General features: G+C 37.8%; 1 protein-coding gene across 1 annotated transcript in view; it reads right to left on the bottom strand.

Annotated features, from left to right (window-relative positions):
• The window catches only part of LOC117342218 (neuroligin-2-like), a 54,799-nt gene that overhangs the window by 16,249 nt on the left and 19,491 nt on the right, over positions 1-19,059 (bottom strand). The window contains exon 3 of the mRNA XM_033904271.1: positions 13,844-14,642. Within this exon, the coding sequence (XP_033760162.1) occupies positions 13,844-14,642 (799 nt within the window). The remainder of the gene's footprint in view (positions 1-13,843; positions 14,643-19,059) is intronic.

The following is a 19,059-nucleotide window of genomic DNA, read 5'->3' as shown; positions in this document are numbered from 1 at the left end:
ATTCAATCTCTGGTTCTACCTACCAATCACGGGGGTTTCTCGTGAAAATCTATAACTGTGGTGTATTTTTACCTACGATGGAATTGTAGGAATGACTCTGCTCCGATAATATCTTTTCTCTCCGACATGAACTGCGCCGGTAGAAGACAAAGTCGGACAGGTTCGCTGTACAAGTCTACTGTTATCGCCTCTATTGTGTCTATGTCTCACTTAAAGCCACTCCCGACTGGGAAATATGGAATCGCTAAACACAACTGTTACAAAATCAATGTTTGGTTTTAAAATATACCAAGACCTTGCAAATTTGTTTAACGAAAACTCGGGAAATTAATTCAAACATTACCATTTGGAGAGAGTAATGAGTCTGGGGGATAATTAATGTTTGGTTATTCCCATTGGGTTGTCTACTGTTGGCTGTGTTCAGTAGAAAACTGTCACTACCTATTTCAGAAACGTTGACACTCTACAAGGGTAATTTGGCAATAACGTTGTTTATGTAATATTTCACTAATTGAGGTATGGACATTCACGTCCGTAACTAAACATAATGAACAGTGATGTATTTTAAGGTGCGAAGATTCTGTGACGACGTCCCAGCCATGCCGGTCCATTGTAGAGTACGGCGGCAAAATATAGGTTTCCTCCCCTTCCGTCTGTCCGTCTATCTGTCTGTCTGTTTGTCCATCCGTAAACTCAGTTTTCCGCGCTATTTTAGGCCATACTCTAATGTATGTTGGCGAAATTTGGAATGCAACTTAGTATAAGTAGTTCCAGTCCAACTTCGAGATTCAGGGTTATGGGTCAAGGTCAAGATCACTGTTATTATTATTATTTTTTTTTATAATTTTTTTTTGGAAGGGGAGGGGGGGGGGGGGGGGGGGGGGGGTAGGGGACAGGTATTGCTTTAACAATAGCCAGCATGCTTGAAATAACTAGGGTAATACTAACTCTAATAAATAGACATAGAGCATATATAACTCTCTATTCCGATATTCAAATATAATGGTATTTCAATAGTGGTATTATTGTCAAAAAGTAAAATAAAAAATGTGTTAGTATTAGGGTTCCTAGTAAATAGAATTCCCTTCATGTTCCCTGACCTCAATGTTCAATACCTCAGCAAATTGTGTTTCCTTCCCATATTTTACTATAGATGTAATCGGGATTGTACACTTGGTATAGCCGCGAATATCACATTAAATATACATATAAGATAGACACATTATAATTGATGTAAATCTGAATCTTACAAATATTTACGTTATAATAAAGAAGAGGAGTATATCAAGCTTTTTACTATTTCTTTTTCGGAATTTTGGGTGATTATAAAACGGAAAATACGGGTAAAAACCGATTACATTAATTAAACATTACTAATCATTTGTTTTATGCATTACTTAACATTGTTAATATGTTACTAATCCTTGTTAATATGTCACTAATCCTGGTTAGTATGTTGCTAATCCTGGTTAGAATGTCACTAATCATGGTTAGTATGTCACTAATCCAGGATAGTATGTCACTAATACTAGTTAATATGTCACTAATCCTGGTTAGTATGTTACTAATCCTAGTTGATATATAACTTATCCTTGTTAGTATGTCACTAATCTTGGTTAGAATGTCACTAATACTAGTTAGTATGTTCCTAATCCTGGTTAGTATGTCACTAATACTAGTTAATATGTCACTAATCCTGGTTAGTATGTCACTAGTCCTAGTTAATATGTCACTAATCCTGGTTAGTATGTCACTAATACTAGTTAGTATGTTCCTAATCCTGGTTAGTATGTCACTAATACTAGTTAATATGTCACTAATCCTGGTTAGTATGTCACTAGTCCTAGTTAATATGTCACTAATCCTAGTTAGTATGTTACTAATCCTTGTTAGTATGTCACTAATACTAGTTAATATGTCACTAATCCTGGTTAGTATGTCACTAATCCTGGTTAGTATGTCACTTATCCTAGTTAGTATGTTACTATTCCTTGTTAGTATGTCACTAATCCTGGTTAGTATGTTACTAATCCTGGTTCGTATGTTACTAATCCTTGTTAGAATGTCACTAATCCTGGTTAGTATGTTACTAATCCTGGTTAGTATGTCACTAGTCCTAGTTAGTATGTCACTAATCCTGGTTAGTATGTTACTAATCCTTGTTAGTATGTTACTAATCCTTGTTAGTATGTCACTAATCCAAGTTAATATTTGGCTAAACCTGGTTAGTATGTCACTAATACTAGTTAGTATGTTCCTAATCCTGGTTAGTATGTCACTAATACTAGTTAATATGTCACTAATCCTGGTAAGTATGTCACTAGTCCTAGTTAATATGTCACTAATCCTGGTTAGTATGTTACTATTCCTTGTTAGTATGTCACTAATCCTGGTTAGTATGTCACTAATCCTGGTTAGTATGTTACTAATCCTGGTTAGTATGTCACTAATCCTGGTTAGTATGTTACTAATCCTAGTTAGTATGTTACTAATCCTTGTTAGTATGTCACTAATCCTGGTTAGTATGTTACTAATCCTAGTTGATATATAACTTAACCGTGTTAGTATGTTACTAATCCTTGTTAGTATGTCACTAATCCTGGTAAGTATGTTTCTAATCCTGGTTAGTATGTCACTAATCCTGGTTAGTATGTTACTAATCCTTGTTAGTATGTCACTAATCCTGGTTAGTATGTTACTAATACTAGTTAATATTTGGCTAAACCTGGTTAGTATGTCACTAATACTAGTTAGTATGTTACTAATCCTTGTTAGTATGTTACTAATCCTAGTTAATATGTCACTAATCCTGGTTAGTATGTCACTAATCCTTGTTAATATGTCACTAATCCTTGTTAGTATGTTACTAATCCTAGTTAGTATGTCACTAATCCTGGTTAGTATGTCACTAATCCTAGTTAGTATGTTACTAATCCTTATTAGTATGTTACTAATCCTGAGTTAGATGTCACTAATCCTGGTTAGTATGTCACTAATCCTTGTAGTATGCCTTATCCTAGTTTATATGTTTATAATCCTGTCAGTATAGTTGCTAATCCTCGTTAGTATGTTTACTATTCCCTTGTTAGTATGTCCCAACTAATACTAGTTAGTATGTTACTAATCCTGGTTCGTATGTTACTAATCCCTTGTTAGAATGTCACTAATCCTGGTTAGTATGTTACTAATCCTTGTTAGTATGTCACTAATCATGGTTAGTATGTCACTAATACTAGTTAGTATGTTACTAATACTAGTTAGTATGTCACTAATACTAGTTAATATGTTACTAATCCTAGTTAGTATGTCACTAATCCTTATTAGTATGTCACTAATCCTGGTTAGTATGTCACTAGTCCTTAGTTAATATGTCACTAATCCTGGTTAGTATGTTACTAATCCTTGTTAGTATGTTACTAATCCTTGTTAGTATGTCACTAATCCTAGTTAATATTTGGCTAAACCTGGTTAGTATGTCACTAATACTAGTTAGTATGTTCCTAATCCTGGTTAGTATGTCACTAATACTAGTTAATATGTCACTAATCCTGGTTCGTATGTTACTAATCCTGGTTAGTATGTTACTAATCCTGGTTAGTATGTCACTAATACTAGTTAGTATGTCACTAATCCTTGTTAGTATGTTACTAATCCTGGTTAGTATGTTACTAATCCTAGTTAGTATGTCACTAATACTAGTTAGTATGTCACTAATCCTTGTTAGTATGTTACTAATCCTGGTTAGTATGTTACTAATCCTAGTTAGTATGTCACTAATACTAGTTAGTATGTCACTAATCCTTGTTAGTATGTCACTAATCCTGGTTAGTATGTCACTAATCCTAGTTAGTATGTCACTAATCCTGGTTAGTATGTCACTAATCCTAGTTAGTATGTCACTTATCCTGGTTAGTATGTTACTAATCCTAGTTAGTATGTCACTAATCCTGGTTAGTATGTCACTAATCCTGGTTAGTATGTAACTTATCCTGGTTAGTATGTCACTAATCCTGGTTAGTATGTCACTAATCCTGGTTAGTATGTCACTAAACCTTGTTAGTATGTCACTTATCCTTGTTAGTATGTTACTAATCCTGGTTAGTATGTCACTAATACTAGTTAGTATGTTACTAATCCTGGTTAGTATGTCACTAATACTAGTTAGTATGTCACTAATCCTGGTTAGTATGTCACTAATCCTGGTTAGTATGTTACTATTCCTTGTTAGTATGTCACTAATCCTTGTTAGTATGTCACTAAACCTTGTTAGTATGTCACTAATACTAGTTAGTATGTCACTAATCCTGGTTAGTATGTCACTAATACTAGTTAATATGTCACTAATCCTTGTTAATATGTTACTAATCATTGTTAGTATGTTACTAATCCTTGTTAATATGTCACTAAACCTTGTTAGTATGTCACTTAACCCTGTTAGTATGTCACTAATCCTGGTTAGTATGTCACTAAACCTTGTTAGTATGTTACTTAACCGTGTTTATATGTTACTAAACCTTGTTAGTATGTTACTTAACCTTGTTAGTATGTTACTCAACCGTGTTGGTATGTTACTTAACCGTGTTAGTATGTTACTAATCCTTGTTAGTATGTCACTAATCCTGGTTAGTATGTTACTAATCCTTGTTAATATGTTACTAATCCTAGTTAGTATGTTACTTAACCGTGTTAGTATGCTACTATTCATGATTTGTAGTCTACTAATCATTTATAATTATGCTACTTATTATTTTAAGCGTACATTCGCCCTCACAACAACGCCGACAGTTTGTCCTTTCGTATGAGAAAATGGCCAACAGGAAACATGATGCCGTGTTTATTTCGAATCGTTTGAAATTTTATTATTGTAGTGAATCTAGCATGTTCGTCCTTGTAGACGACCTTTCGGAGACTTGACCGGAAGCAGAAGTAGTCTCCGGAGAATTAAAGTTTGTCCGCACCACTGCGCGTTATCAATCAGACAGGTATCCCCGTTATTCCCCACTACATCGTTATATGCGACATTCTAACTATCTTCCTAGTTTACGAGATCTTCAGAAAATGGCTCGTTTACTTAGCATCATGTAAATAGGGCCTGCGATTTGATTTCCAAAACTTTGTTTTGTACCTGTCAATCCGTCATTATACATATATATAGTCAAACTTTCTTTTCTCAGACTCTGATAACTCGAAAACCCTGTTTTAATGGAAGTAAAAGTTTACTTCTCGCAGTTAAACACGATATGAAATATATCAGGTTATCCCGGATGCTCGGGATATCTCGATTTTTTATTTAACCTGCTGTTTTCGAGATAACGAGATTGGACTTACAATATAGTGTATCTAGCTTTAATGGAAACTATCTTTGTTTATGGCTGATTGAAATACCATAAAACTTTCACGTGGATCAACTGAAATTGGCGATATGTTGTTTTCTATTCCAAATTCAATATTGATTGGAGTTAGTCCTAGAACATAATCCTAAAAACTAGCTGTGATCGATTCCACTTCTGTTTCTATTCATAGTTACACTGTAAATGGAGAGAAAATTCCGGAGAGAAAGTTCAAAGGTTCAATTTGTTCAGGATACGATCTTTTGTGAAGAATTTTATTGCCACACCAACCTTGGCTTGTCTATGGAAATTAAGAAATTACACTTCTTTGTGGTGTTTACAAAGCGGTTGAATTTCATACAAGTTGAAAGGTCAACACAAATAGGCACAAGGTCAAATACGTAAAAACTGTTTAGTCATATCCGTGAAACACTCGGCCAAATTGTTAGGAAATAGCCCATCTAAAGCTTTGACGTCAATGCCACTTAGGGAATTCATATGTCTAAACGTTTTATGAGAGAAAAAATCAAATTGAAAAAAAATAAAAATATCAGTGAGAGACATGTATAGTATTTGATTGGTCTGGGGTGTTCCGCAAACCTCAAAATGCGCCATGATAAAGACTTGATATGAAGACAACTGACACACTTCCAACAAGATATAGGAGGACTGAGCTAAGAAAATATGACACAGGTTGTCTGGCTTCAAAAAGCGTGTAAAACCAATATTGAATGAAACATATTAATAAAACAGATAGGTCTGGATCTGGGCAGTGTTGTCTGGAACATGATACCGGACCATGGCTGGACGGCGACCACTAGTAATTAGATGGACATTGATTGTCGCCAGAAGTACAAACGACATGGTCAACTTAGCCATTTGGGTGTTGTTTGTACAATCCGATATGCCGGTCATTTCATTTCGTTTTCCCAAGTTTGGAAGGGTGCAGTACCGTAACTCATGTTTTAGTAGGGTACAATACAGTTACTAATGTTTTAGTAGGGTACAATACAGTTACTAATGTTTTAGTAGGGTACAATACAGTTACTCATGTTTTGGTAGGGTACAATACAGTTACTGATGTTTTGGTAGGGTACAATACAGTTACTCATGTTTTGGTAGGGTACAATACAGTTACTGATGTTTTGGTAGGGTACAATACAGTTACTCATGTTTTGGTAGGGTACAATACAGTTACTGATGTTTTAGTAGGGTACAATACAGTTACTCATGTTTTAGTAGGGTACAATACAGTTACTCATGTTTTAGTAGGGTACAATACAGTTACTAATGTTTTGGTAGGGTACAATACAGTTACTAATGTTTTAGTAGGGTACAATACAGTTACTCATGTTTTGGTAGGGTACAATACAGTTACTCATGTTTAAGTAGGGTACAATACAGTTACTGATGTTTTGGTAGGGTACAATACAGTTACTAATGTTTTGGTAGGGTACAATACAGTTACTCATGTTTTAGTAGGGTACAATACAGTTACTCATGTTTTAGTAGGGTACAATACAGTTACTCATGTTTTAGTAGGGTACAATACAGTTACTCATGTTTTAGTAGGGTACAATACAGTTACTCATGTTTTAGTAGGGTACAATACAGTTACTCATGTTTTGGTAGGGTACAATACAGTTACTCATGTTTTAGTAGGGTACAATACAGTTACTCATGTTTTAGTAGGGTACAATACAGTTACTCATGTTTTGGTAGGGTACAATACAGTTACTCATGTTTTAGTAGGGTACAATACAGTTACTCATGTTTTAGTAGGGTACAATACAGTTACTCATGTTTTAGTAGGGTACAATACAGTTACTCATGTTTTGGTAGGGTACAATACAGTTACTCATGTTTTAGTAGGGTACAATACAGTTACTCATGTTTTGGTAGGGTACAATACAGTTACTACTGTTTTGGTAGGGTACAATACAGTTACTCATGTTTTAGTAGGGTACAATACAGTTACTCATGTTTTGGTAGGGTACAATACAGTTACTACTGTTTTGGTAGGGTACAATACAGTTACTCATGTTTTAGTAGGGTACAATACAGTTACTCATGTTTTAGTAGGGTACAATACAGTTACTCATGTTTTAGTAGGGTACAATACAGTTACTGATGTTTTGGTAGGGTACAATACAGTTACTCATGTTTTAGTAGGGTACAATACAGTTACTCATGTTTTAGTAGGGTACAATACAGTTACTACTGTTTTGGTAGGGTACAATACAGTTACTCATGTTTTAGTAGGGTACAATACAGTTACTAATGTTTTAGTAGGGTACAATACAGTTACTAATGTTTTAGTAGGGTACAATACAGTTACTCATGTTTTAGTAGGGTACAATACAGTAATTCATGTTTTGGTAGGGTACAATACAGTTACTAATGTTTTAGTAGGGTACAATACAGTTACTCATGTTTTGGTAGGGTACAATACAGTTACTCATGTTTTGGTAGGGTACAATACAGTTACTCATGTTTTAGTAGGGTACAATACAGTTACTCATGTTTTAGTAGGGTACAATACAGTTACTACTGTTTTGGTAGGGTACAATACAGTTACTAATGTTTTGGTAGGGTACAATACAGTTACTACTGTTTTGGTAGGGTACAATACAGTTACTCATGTTTTAGTAGGGTACAATACAGTTACTCATGTTTTAGTAGGGTACAATACAGTTACTCATGTTTTAGTAGGGTACAATACAGTTACTCATGTTTTAGTAGGGTACAATACAGTTACTCATGTTTTAGTAGGGTACAATACAGTTACTCATGTTTTGGTAGGGTACAATACAGTTACTCATGTTTTAGTAGGGTACAATACAGTTACTCATGTTTTGGTAGGGTACAATACAGTTACTCATGTTTTAGTAGGGTACAATACAGTTACTCATGTTTTGGTAGGGTACAATACAGTTACTCATGTTTTGGTAGGGTACAATACAGTTACTCATGTTTTAGTAGGGTACAATACAGTTACTCATGTTTTAGTAGGGTACAATACAGTTACTCATGTTTTGGTAGGGTACAATACAGTTACTCATGTTTTAGTAGGGTACAATACAGTTACTCATGTTTTGGTAGGGTACAATACAGTTACTCATGTTTTGGTAGGGTACAATACAGTTACTGATGTTTTGGTAGGGTACAATACAGTTACTCATGTTTTGGTAGGGTACAATACAGTTACTCATGTTTTGGTAGGGTACAATACAGTTACTCATGTTTTGGTAGGGTACAATACAGTTACTCATGTTTTGGTAGGGTACAATACAGTTACTGATGTTTTGGTAGGGTACAATACAGTTACTCATGTTTTAGTAGGGTACAATACAGTTACTCATGTTTTAGTAGGGTACAATACAGTTACTCATGTTTTGGTAGGGTACAATACAGTTACTCATGTTTTGGTAGGGTACAATACAGTTACTACTGTTTTAGTAGGGTACAATACAGTTACTCATGTTTTGGTAGGGTACAATACAGTTACTGATGTTTTGGTAGGGTACAATACAGTTACTCATGTTTTAGTAGGGTACAATACAGTTACTACTGTTTTAGTAGGGTACAATACAGTTACTCATGTTTTGGTAGGGTACAATACAGTTACTAATGTTTTGGTAGGGTACAATACAGTTACTACTGTTTTGGTAGGGTACAATACAGTTACTCATGTTTTGGTAAGGTACAATACAGTTACTACTGTTTTGGTAGGGTACAATACAGTTACTCATGTTTTTGAGGGTACAATACAGTTACTCATGTTTTAGTAGGGTACATTACAGTTACCTACTGTTTTGTAGGGGTACAATAGCATCGTTACTCACTGTTTTGGTAGGGTACCAATACAGTTACCTGCATGTCTTTTGGTAGCGGTACAATACAGTTACTCCATGTTTTGGTAAGGGTTACCATACAGTTACTCACTGTTTTCTAGGTAGGGTACAATACAGTTACTCATGTTTTAGTAGGGTACAATACAGTTACTTAATGTTTTAGGTCGGGTACAATACAGTTACTTCATGTTTGGTAGTGGTAATACAGTAGGGTACCTACATTTACTAATGTTATTTTTAGTAGGGTACAATGACAGTTACTCATGTTTGGTTAGGTACCTTACAGTACTCCTGTTTTGGTAGGTACAATACAGTTACTCATGTTTTAGTAGGGTACAATACAGTTACTCATGTTTTAGTAGGGTACAATACAGTTACTACTGTTTTGGTAGGGTACAATACAGTTACTAATGTTTTGGTAGGGTACAATACAGTTACTACTGTTTTGGTAGGGTACAATACAGTTACTCATGTTTTAGTAGGGTACAATACAGTTACTAATGTTTTGGTAGGGTACAATACAGTTACTCATGTTTTGGTAGGGTACAATACAGTTACTGATGTTTTAGTAGGGTACAATACAGTTACTGATGTTTTAGTAGGGTACAATACAGTTACTCATGTTTTGGTAGGGTACAATACAGTTACTCATGTTTTGGTAGGGTACAATACAGTTACTCATGTTTTGGTAGGGTACAATACAGTTACTCATGTTTTGGTAGGGTACAATACAGTTACTGATGTTTTGGTAGGGTACAATACAGTTACTCATGTTTTGGTAGGGTACAATACAGTTACTCATGTTTTGGTAGGGTACAATACAGTTACTCATGTTTTGGTAGGGTACAATACAGTTACTCATGTTTTGGTAGGGTACAATACAGTTACTCATGTTTTGGTAGGGTACAATACAGTTACTGATGTTTTGGTAGGGTACAATACAGTTACTCATGTTTTAGTAGGGTACAATACAGTTACTACTGTTTTAGTAGGGTACAATACAGTTACTCATGTTTTGGTAGGGTACAATACAGTTACTGATGTTTTGGTAGGGTACAATACAGTTACTACTGTTTTAGTAGGGTACAATACAGTTACTCATGTTTTGGTAGGGTACAATACAGTTACTGATGTTTTGGTAGGGTACAATACAGTTACTCATGTTTTAGTAGGGTACAATACAGTTACTACTGTTTTAGTAGGGTACAATACAGTTACTCATGTTTTGGTAGGGTACAATACAGTTACTGATGTTTTGGTAGGGTACAATACAGTTACTCATGTTTTGGTAGGGTACAATACAGTTACTGATGTTTTGGTAGGGTACAATACAGTTACTCATGTTTTAGTAGGGTACAATACAGTTACTCATGTTTTAGTAGGGTACAATACAGTTACTACTGTTTTAGTAGGGTACAATACAGTTACTCATGTTTTGGTAGGGTACAATACAGTTACTGATGTTTTGGTAGGGTACAATACAGTTACTCATGTTTTGGTAGGGTACAATACAGTTACTCATGTTTAAGTAGGGTACAATACAGTTACTCATGTTTTAGTAGGGTACAATACAGTTACTCATGTTTTAGTAGGGTACAATACAGTTACTCATGTTTTAGTAGGGTACAATACAGTTACTCATGTTTTGGTAGGGTACAATACAGTTACTGATGTTTTGGTAGGGTACAATACAGTTACTCATGTTTTGGTAGGGTACAATACAGTTACTGATGTTTTGGTAGGGTACAATACAGTTACTCATGTTTTGGTAGGGTACAATACAGACTGTAACACCCATCACAGTGTCAGGACTGTAACACCCACCACAGTGTCAGGACTGTAACACCCACTACAGTGTCAGGACTGTAACACCCACCACAGTGTCAGGACTGTAACACCCACCACAGTGTCAGGACTGTAACACCCACCACAGTGTCAGGACTGTAACACCCACCACAGTGTCAGGACTGTAACACCCACCACAGTGTCAGGACTGTAACACCCACCACAGTGTCAGGACTGTAACACCCACCACAGTGTCAGGACTGTAACACCCACCACAGTGTCAGGACTGTAACACCCACCACAGTGTCAGGACTGTAACACCCACCACAGTGTCAGGACTGTAACACCCACCACAGTGTCAGGACTGTAACACCCACCACAGTGTCAGGACTGTAACACCCACCACAGTGTCAGGACTGTAACACCCATCACAGTGTCAGGACTGTAACACCCACCACAGTGTCAGGACTGTAACACCCACCACAGTGTCAGGACTGTAACACCCACCACAGTGTCAGGACTGTAACACCCACCACAGTGTCAGGACTGTAACACCCACCACAGTGTCAGGACTGTAACACCCACCACAGTGTCAGGACTGTAACACCCACCACAGTGTCAGGACTGTAACACCCACCACAGTGTCAGGACTGTAACACACACCACAGTGTCAGGACTGTAACACCCACCACAGTGTCAGGACTGTAACACCCACCACAGTGTCAGGACTGTAACACCCACCACAGTGTCAGGACTGTAACACCCATCACAGTGTCAGGACTGTAACACCCACCACAGTGTCAGGACTGTAACACCCACTACAGTGTCAGGTCTGTAACACCCACCACAGTGTCAGGACTGTAACACCCACCACAGTGTCAGGACTGTAACACCCACCACAGTGTCAGGACTGTAACACCCACCACAGTGTCAGGACTGTAACAACCATCACAGTGTCAAAACTGTAACACCCACCACAGTGTCAGGACTGAAACATCCACCACAGTGTCAGGACTGTAACACCCACCACAGTGTCAGGACTGTAACACCCATCACAATGTCAGGACTGTAACACCCACCACAGTGTCAGGACTGTAACACCCACCACAGTGTCAGGACTGTAACACCCACCACAGTGTCAGGACTGTAACACCCACCACAGTGTCAGGACTGTAACACCCACCACAGTGTCAGGACTGTAACACCCATCACAGTGTCAGGACTGTAACACCCACCACAGTGTCAGGACTGTAACACCCACCACAGTGTCAGGACTGTAACACCCACCACAGTGTCAGGACTGTAACACCCACCACAGTGTCAGGACTGTAACACCCACCACAGTGTCAGGACTGTAACACCCACCACAGTGTCAGGACTGTAACACCCACCACAGTGTCAGGACTGTAACACCCACCACAGTGTCAGGACTGTAACACCCACCACAGTGTCAGGACTGTAACACCCACCACAGTGTCAGGACTGTAACACCCACCACAGTGTCAGGACTGTAACACCCACCACAGTGTCAGGACTGTAACACCCACCACAGTGTCAGGACTGTAACACCCACCACAGTGTCAGGACTGTAACACCCACCACAGTGTCAGGACTGTAACACCCACCACAGTGTCAGGACTGTAACACCCACCACAGTGTCAGGACTGTAACACCCACCACAGTGTCAGGACTGTAACCCACCACAGTGTCAGGACTGTAACACCCACCACAGTGTCAGGACTGTAACACCCACCACAGTGTCAGGACTGTAACACCCACCACAGTGTCAGGACTGTAACACCCACCACAGTGTCAGGACTGTAACACCCACCACAGTGTCAGGACTGTAACACCCACCACAGTGTCAGGACTGTAACACCCACCACAGTGTCAGGACTGTAACACCCACCACAGTGTCAGGACTGCTTCATTCTGCGTTTGACTCTTGCGATTAAAAATTCTCATCAAAGGTTAAAATAATCCTAGATGTTATACGGTATATATACGGCAATGCCTTCGTCTGTTTGTTCTATCGGGTTAATCACGTCGACCTGTATACTTAGAAATAAAACTTTCCTTGGTGACTGGGATGGTTCACTATAAGACATTGGAGTTGGACACGATGCGATGATACCAGTCATCTGATATGACGATATCGGTACAAGGTAAATGCTTCACACCAATGGTAGACAACCTCTACTCTCTAAAATTAAAGTACTACGTGAAACCATGATGAACTGGTCTTCAATGAATGTAAACCCACATAATAATGAATTGAAAGCCTATGTGCGGACCATATCTCAGACTTCAGCCCTGGATCGATATAGATAATGGTGACCTGTGGAACCTTGTCCAATATCTACCACACAAATCATCACCAGCATTCACAAGCACGTGGTTACATGCCTCTATCTAGCCAAACACGTTCTGTAACAGAAGAAGATTGGTAGCGAAAATGGGACTTAGTCCCAAGGGAGGTAACTCACGATATGAGGAAATATAGGGAGTGCCAGGTGTCGCTTTTTGTTCATTCCCTATTCCTGTATAAATCAGTACATTAGTGTTCCGTTTTTTCTACGCTTAAGCATTAATCTATCAGGATTAGCTCTTAACGATCACAAGTTCCTTTTTACGCCTGCATCGCAAACAAAAATGTCACGATGGCGAATTTGTATCACAGAGAAACTTTCCTTCAATTCCCTAATACAGTATAGTACTCTAACTTTCCGCACGTGCAATACTATGTAGTACTACAGTTAATCGTCCACCTTGTCTGGCCACGTGTATGTCTACAAATACGGCACTAATCAACTACTCAAAAATGTTAATAAGCTAATTAAATGTAAGTTAAAATGCGTGAAGATATTCACTTACCCAGTTTTTGCAAAATTTGTCCAAAACGTCATAACTGCCTCACTGAGCCGCTTCTCTGCCCGACTGTATTCCGAAGGGAAAGGTGAGATTCCGTTGACGAGTGGAGCACCGAACACATAGGGCAGTTCATCGCCATGGACACCACTTGACCATTCTGGAAACTTCTCGGATTTGGTTGAATAGGCAAAAACGTAGACGTATGTATCGGCCCGCTTTGCATGCTCCTGTGCCATTCTCACCAGTGGCGCCACATACTGACCATCACTCAACATCTGCATGATATTGTCCAGTCTAGTACTGTCGTTCTGGCTGCGGTCCCATTCTGAATACTGATGGTCGAGAATTTCATATATCTTCTGTCTGTGGAATTTAAAGAGATTTTGGACATATGTTCTGATGATCTGCTTCTTTCTCTCTTTGCTAATCCCATGGTCCAGTTCGTGTTGTTTCATAAACGAATATGCTTCGTTTTTTGTAACGCCAAACATAACTTGTGCTTGTGAAAACGTGGACCGTCTTTTCAATAGATCTTCAACTTTGCTTGGGAAAATGAATTCTCCTGGAGCTGGCGTTGGGGCGAAACACGAGTAGTATTTGGGAGGAAGTGGGACGTTGTTTACCAGGTCTTCTGCAGATTTGTTTGCTCTCAAACACGTCACTAAACTTTTAGTGTCATTAGAAAAATTTGAGCAGTTGAGATTAGTTGCGAAGTATTTCGCGCATGACAGTGGATCCACAGAGGTCGCCCAGGAACTGAAAGCGGAACCGCTCTGTAGAATGGCTCTCTGGAAGAATTGGCCTGGAATGACAAAAAATATAATCTGATATTAATCATGATTAATGAATATATTACTCTTTGTTTCAGCTGTAGGCTAAAATGTTGTCAACATTACAACAACGCATAATCAAGCTACATTTCGTATTCTTGCCTTTTCACCTCCTGTTACATTACGGTGTGAGTTCACGACACGTAGTTATAATATGTACAGTGTCTGTTAACAATATTCAATCTTTTTAATCGTCACTTATAAGAAATATAAAAAAAAATGTTAAGAGGGTTTCAAACTTGACGTTGCTACCCTTACATATAAACCTAGCACATCGATATATATACAAGTATGTAGGTATGTATATCGTAATCTGAGGTTAAAAGTGCCGCGGTCCAATAAATTTACGCTACTTGGATGCGGCATCTGACATTTTTTTTTAATTTTCTGCATGTCATGTCATGAATATGGTAAAATATCGTCAAGTAAAACTGCGACACATAATCTGATCGATTTTCAGTATTTTCTAAATGTGTTGATGCTGAAGTTACATGTAGCCCGTTGTATTTTATTTCGCTATGTATTGTAATGGAAACCTCTCTCCGCCATGTCATATTTCATTATAAATGTGTTCTGTACATCTCACAGAAATATCTGCGATTTGTCATCAATATTTTTTATCATATTTTTTATTTATTAATTTTCTTTTTTCATTGTGATAGAAATGATTACGAATTTTAGGCGAGGCAATATTGCGTAAATTAGAAAATCAGTATGGTTGGCATTCCGTTCGGAAATCCTCAGCCGTTTTCCAGACTCTTTTCACCTTCAATTACCTAGTTTTTTTATTGTTTAATACGATTTGATATTTGAGAAGTGGCAGTTCAATAATTCATGACGTATAACCTTTTTTTCGATGCAGTAGAATTCGCTGGATCTGTCAAATTGAAGTCAGCAGATTAATCAAAGTAGGATGTGCCAGCTAATAATGCTCATGTGAGTCAAAATGATTCTTCATATCTCATTTTTAACGCAATTTAATTAATGTATTCAACAGCCTGTCACTTAACAGAAATCCTACAGCTTGGAAAAGCATTACCAACTCTAAATTCGATCATCCTGTTCATTTCTGTGTTTCCTCATTTTACCCCGATCTTTTGTTACGGATGTTTTTATTCTCTCCATTCTATTCATTTCAGGCTCTGATGCCGCGGCATTGAGTGAGTAATGGACAAAGAGTGTCTAGCAGCCACAAGGACCGGTAACACGATTCATTGTTAAATCAATCACTAATCGTAGTTACATCATTACAACGAAACGGTCAAGTATGGTTAGTTGTACCGCGTCAGGTTACAAAAACGTGAAACATCACCGCGTCAGGTTACAAAAACGTGAAACATCACCGCGTCAGGTTACAAAAACGTGAAACATCACCGCGTCAGGATACAAAAACGTGAAACATCACCGCGTCAGGTTAAATCGACGTGAAACATCACCGCGTCATGTTAATCAAGCATTGATGTAATTTTTTTTCGTAGCAGATTCTTACAAAATTTTGCAAACAATTTTTTTTTTCATACCCCTGTGGAACTAGAAAATAATCGACATCAACGCTTATAATTTATTTTTGAAATTGCTTCTAAAAATTAAAACATGTTTTATGTAAAATCTAACTGATCTTATAAGGGATTCTTTTTCACAAAGCAATACGCAACTTCAATGGCCGTATTGTGACGTCACATTTTTCGTGCCATTTTTAGGATTTTTTTTTCATATAGACTAGGTATGAAAAAAAATCTCAACCCATCAGAAAACTGCATTCTGTGTACAAACAATGGGAAATTAATTAAATCAACGTGAAACATCACCGCGTCGTGTAATATCGAAGTGAAACATCACCGCGTCGTGTTATATCGAAGTGAAACATCGCCGCGTCGTGTTATATCGAAGTGAAACATCGCCGTGTCGTGTTAAATCGAAGTGAAACATCACCGCGTCGTGTTATATTCGAAGTGAAACATCGCCGTGTCGTGTTTATCGAAGTGAAACATCGCCGCGTCGTGTTATATGGAAGTGAAACATCACCGCGTTATGTTGCACCGACGTGAAACATCGCCGCGTCGTGTTTTATCGAAGTGAATCATAACCGAGTTATGTTACATCGACTTGACGCGGAAAGATTACCCTTATTGTACACAAGTCATATTATGTCAGACATGTCTTTTCGATTGTGATAGTAATGGGCTCAGACAGATACGTTTTACATAACTTCACCGGAGGACCTTCATGCAATGTATTTGCTTCGTTGTTTTTATTTTTATTTGATGTTTTAACATTACTTCAGCAAATTTATGTTAAAGTTTACCTCGACTGACGTCTAAAGATCGGCACATTACATAGTTTTTGCGTCAGGATGTACAAATAGCACTGTCGAGTGGAAGTAACGTTTTAGATTTTTTTTTTTATTCCTGGCCTTCGGTTATTTACGCCAGGCTTCACTCAATTCGAAACGCCACTGCGCTAGAAGACATTTCCAAGGTCGAATAAGGAAATAATGATCAGATTCGTGACTATGACAATACACATCATGACAAGTAGACATAAACTCAAAATATTTTGTTGTATTCTGTTAATTTCATATAGAATTCAATTTAAAAAAAATAGTGCATGCTTGTCACATTAATAGTTACATTCATATGTGTTACATAACTCATTTTAAAATGAAAACTAATTTGACTTTTTTTTCTATTTGAAATAGTGAGTAAATAGAAATATATCAAATCATGATAGCGACTGATTGATGGTCATAAAAATGGAAACAAAGCAAGATATTAAGGACAGCAGCGATGAGAAAGACGAACGAAGTCGACACACGAAAGATATGACAATTGTGTTTACCGTTGATAACCTAGCCCGGCTACTGACGGTATTCGGGAAGCCCATTTTCTTCCGTTCAATTACAAAATACATCAAAATCGATGTTTTCTTTGAAAGCAGTAACGAGTTGGTATTGCAGACATTTTCCTCCCAGAACAGCATCGTCTGGGGAAATTACTCCATGTTACATGCAGTTGCAAATGTGGAAATAACTTGCACCGCTGATTAGGACGTGGACGACTAGTAGAGTCTGGGTCCCGGGGTAGAGCTGTATGTACCCACAGCACGTGTTCTTACGCTCGTCTCTCTGTATATAACACAGACATCTTATCAGCGAATTCCAATTTCAAAAAGCAATGAAATCAGACGTTATCTACAGTGGGAGACAGTAACCCTCCGTTATACACTGTATTTCTTTAGTAACGATGTCATGCGTATATAACTCAGCGGGACATCCCCGAAATCCTCCCCTCGGGGGTTGTCCTAATGATCCTCTATCACGGGGCGATGCGCTGGGAAAAAAGCTCTAACCTTTAACGGACTAGTTGTCAGCAGCTAACGTCCCCCGATAGCCACGTAAGCAGGTGGCGTAGGTAAGAAAGGGTACCAATGGAGTTCTAGGATTATCCTTACAACAAATACTTTGGACAGAACTGTTATATTATTTTTTCTGAACAAGGCGACCGGGCACATTCCAAGTGATTACAATGTACTTATGTAATGAAGTTAATCTCCAGATGTTGTTAAATTGTTGATGAAATAATGTATTCGAATTTGGTTGGTACGCCAACTCACAGCATGGCGTCTGTACGGTAACGGTTAATGATTGCCTCGTGTTCAATACATACTCCGTCGCGGGTAAACCTGTACCATAGGAATTAAACTATTATAGTTTTCCCTTTCTGTAATAATTTGTTAAAATATATAAACGAAATAACTATTTTAAACTTTTGATGAAATAGAAAAATGTGTCATTCAATGACGTCAGCAATGAAGGTCGAACAGAAAAGGGTTGGTATACACTTTTTGTTCCAGTATCTGTGTTCAGTTACACCGAACACTGCTTTAAATATTGAAATAAGGTAATATTCAATAGTAAACGTCTTAAAATGGGGATCACAAGGGTAGCACACTGGCCTTGATGTTTGATCTTAAAATGGGGATCACAAGGGTAGCACACTCGCTTTGTTGTTTGATCTTAAAATGGGGATCACAAGGGTAGCACACTCGCTTTGTTGTTTGATCTTAAAATGGGGATCACAAGGGTAGCACACTCGCTTTGTTGTTTGATCTTAAAATGGGGATCACAAGGGTAGCACACTGGCCTTGATGTTTGATCTTAAAATGGGGATCACAAGGGTAGCACACTGGCCTTGATGTTTGATCTTAAAATGGGGATCACAAGGGTAGCACACTTGCTTTGTTGTTTGATCTTAAAATGAGGATCACAAGGGTAGCACACTGGCCTTGATGTTTTGTCCTCATTGACTTTCCTTTTGAAATAAATTCACAGAACCAATGACAGTCGTACACAGATACAAAGGATGACTATTAAATCAAAAAAATATTTTA

Source organism: Pecten maximus, chromosome 14 (assembly GCF_902652985.1).
Source record: "Pecten maximus chromosome 14, xPecMax1.1, whole genome shotgun sequence".
Taxonomy (NCBI): domain Eukaryota; kingdom Metazoa; phylum Mollusca; class Bivalvia; order Pectinida; family Pectinidae; genus Pecten; species Pecten maximus.
The sequence above is the reverse complement of the archived record's forward strand: the minus strand, read 5'-3'. Positions and strand labels throughout refer to the sequence as shown.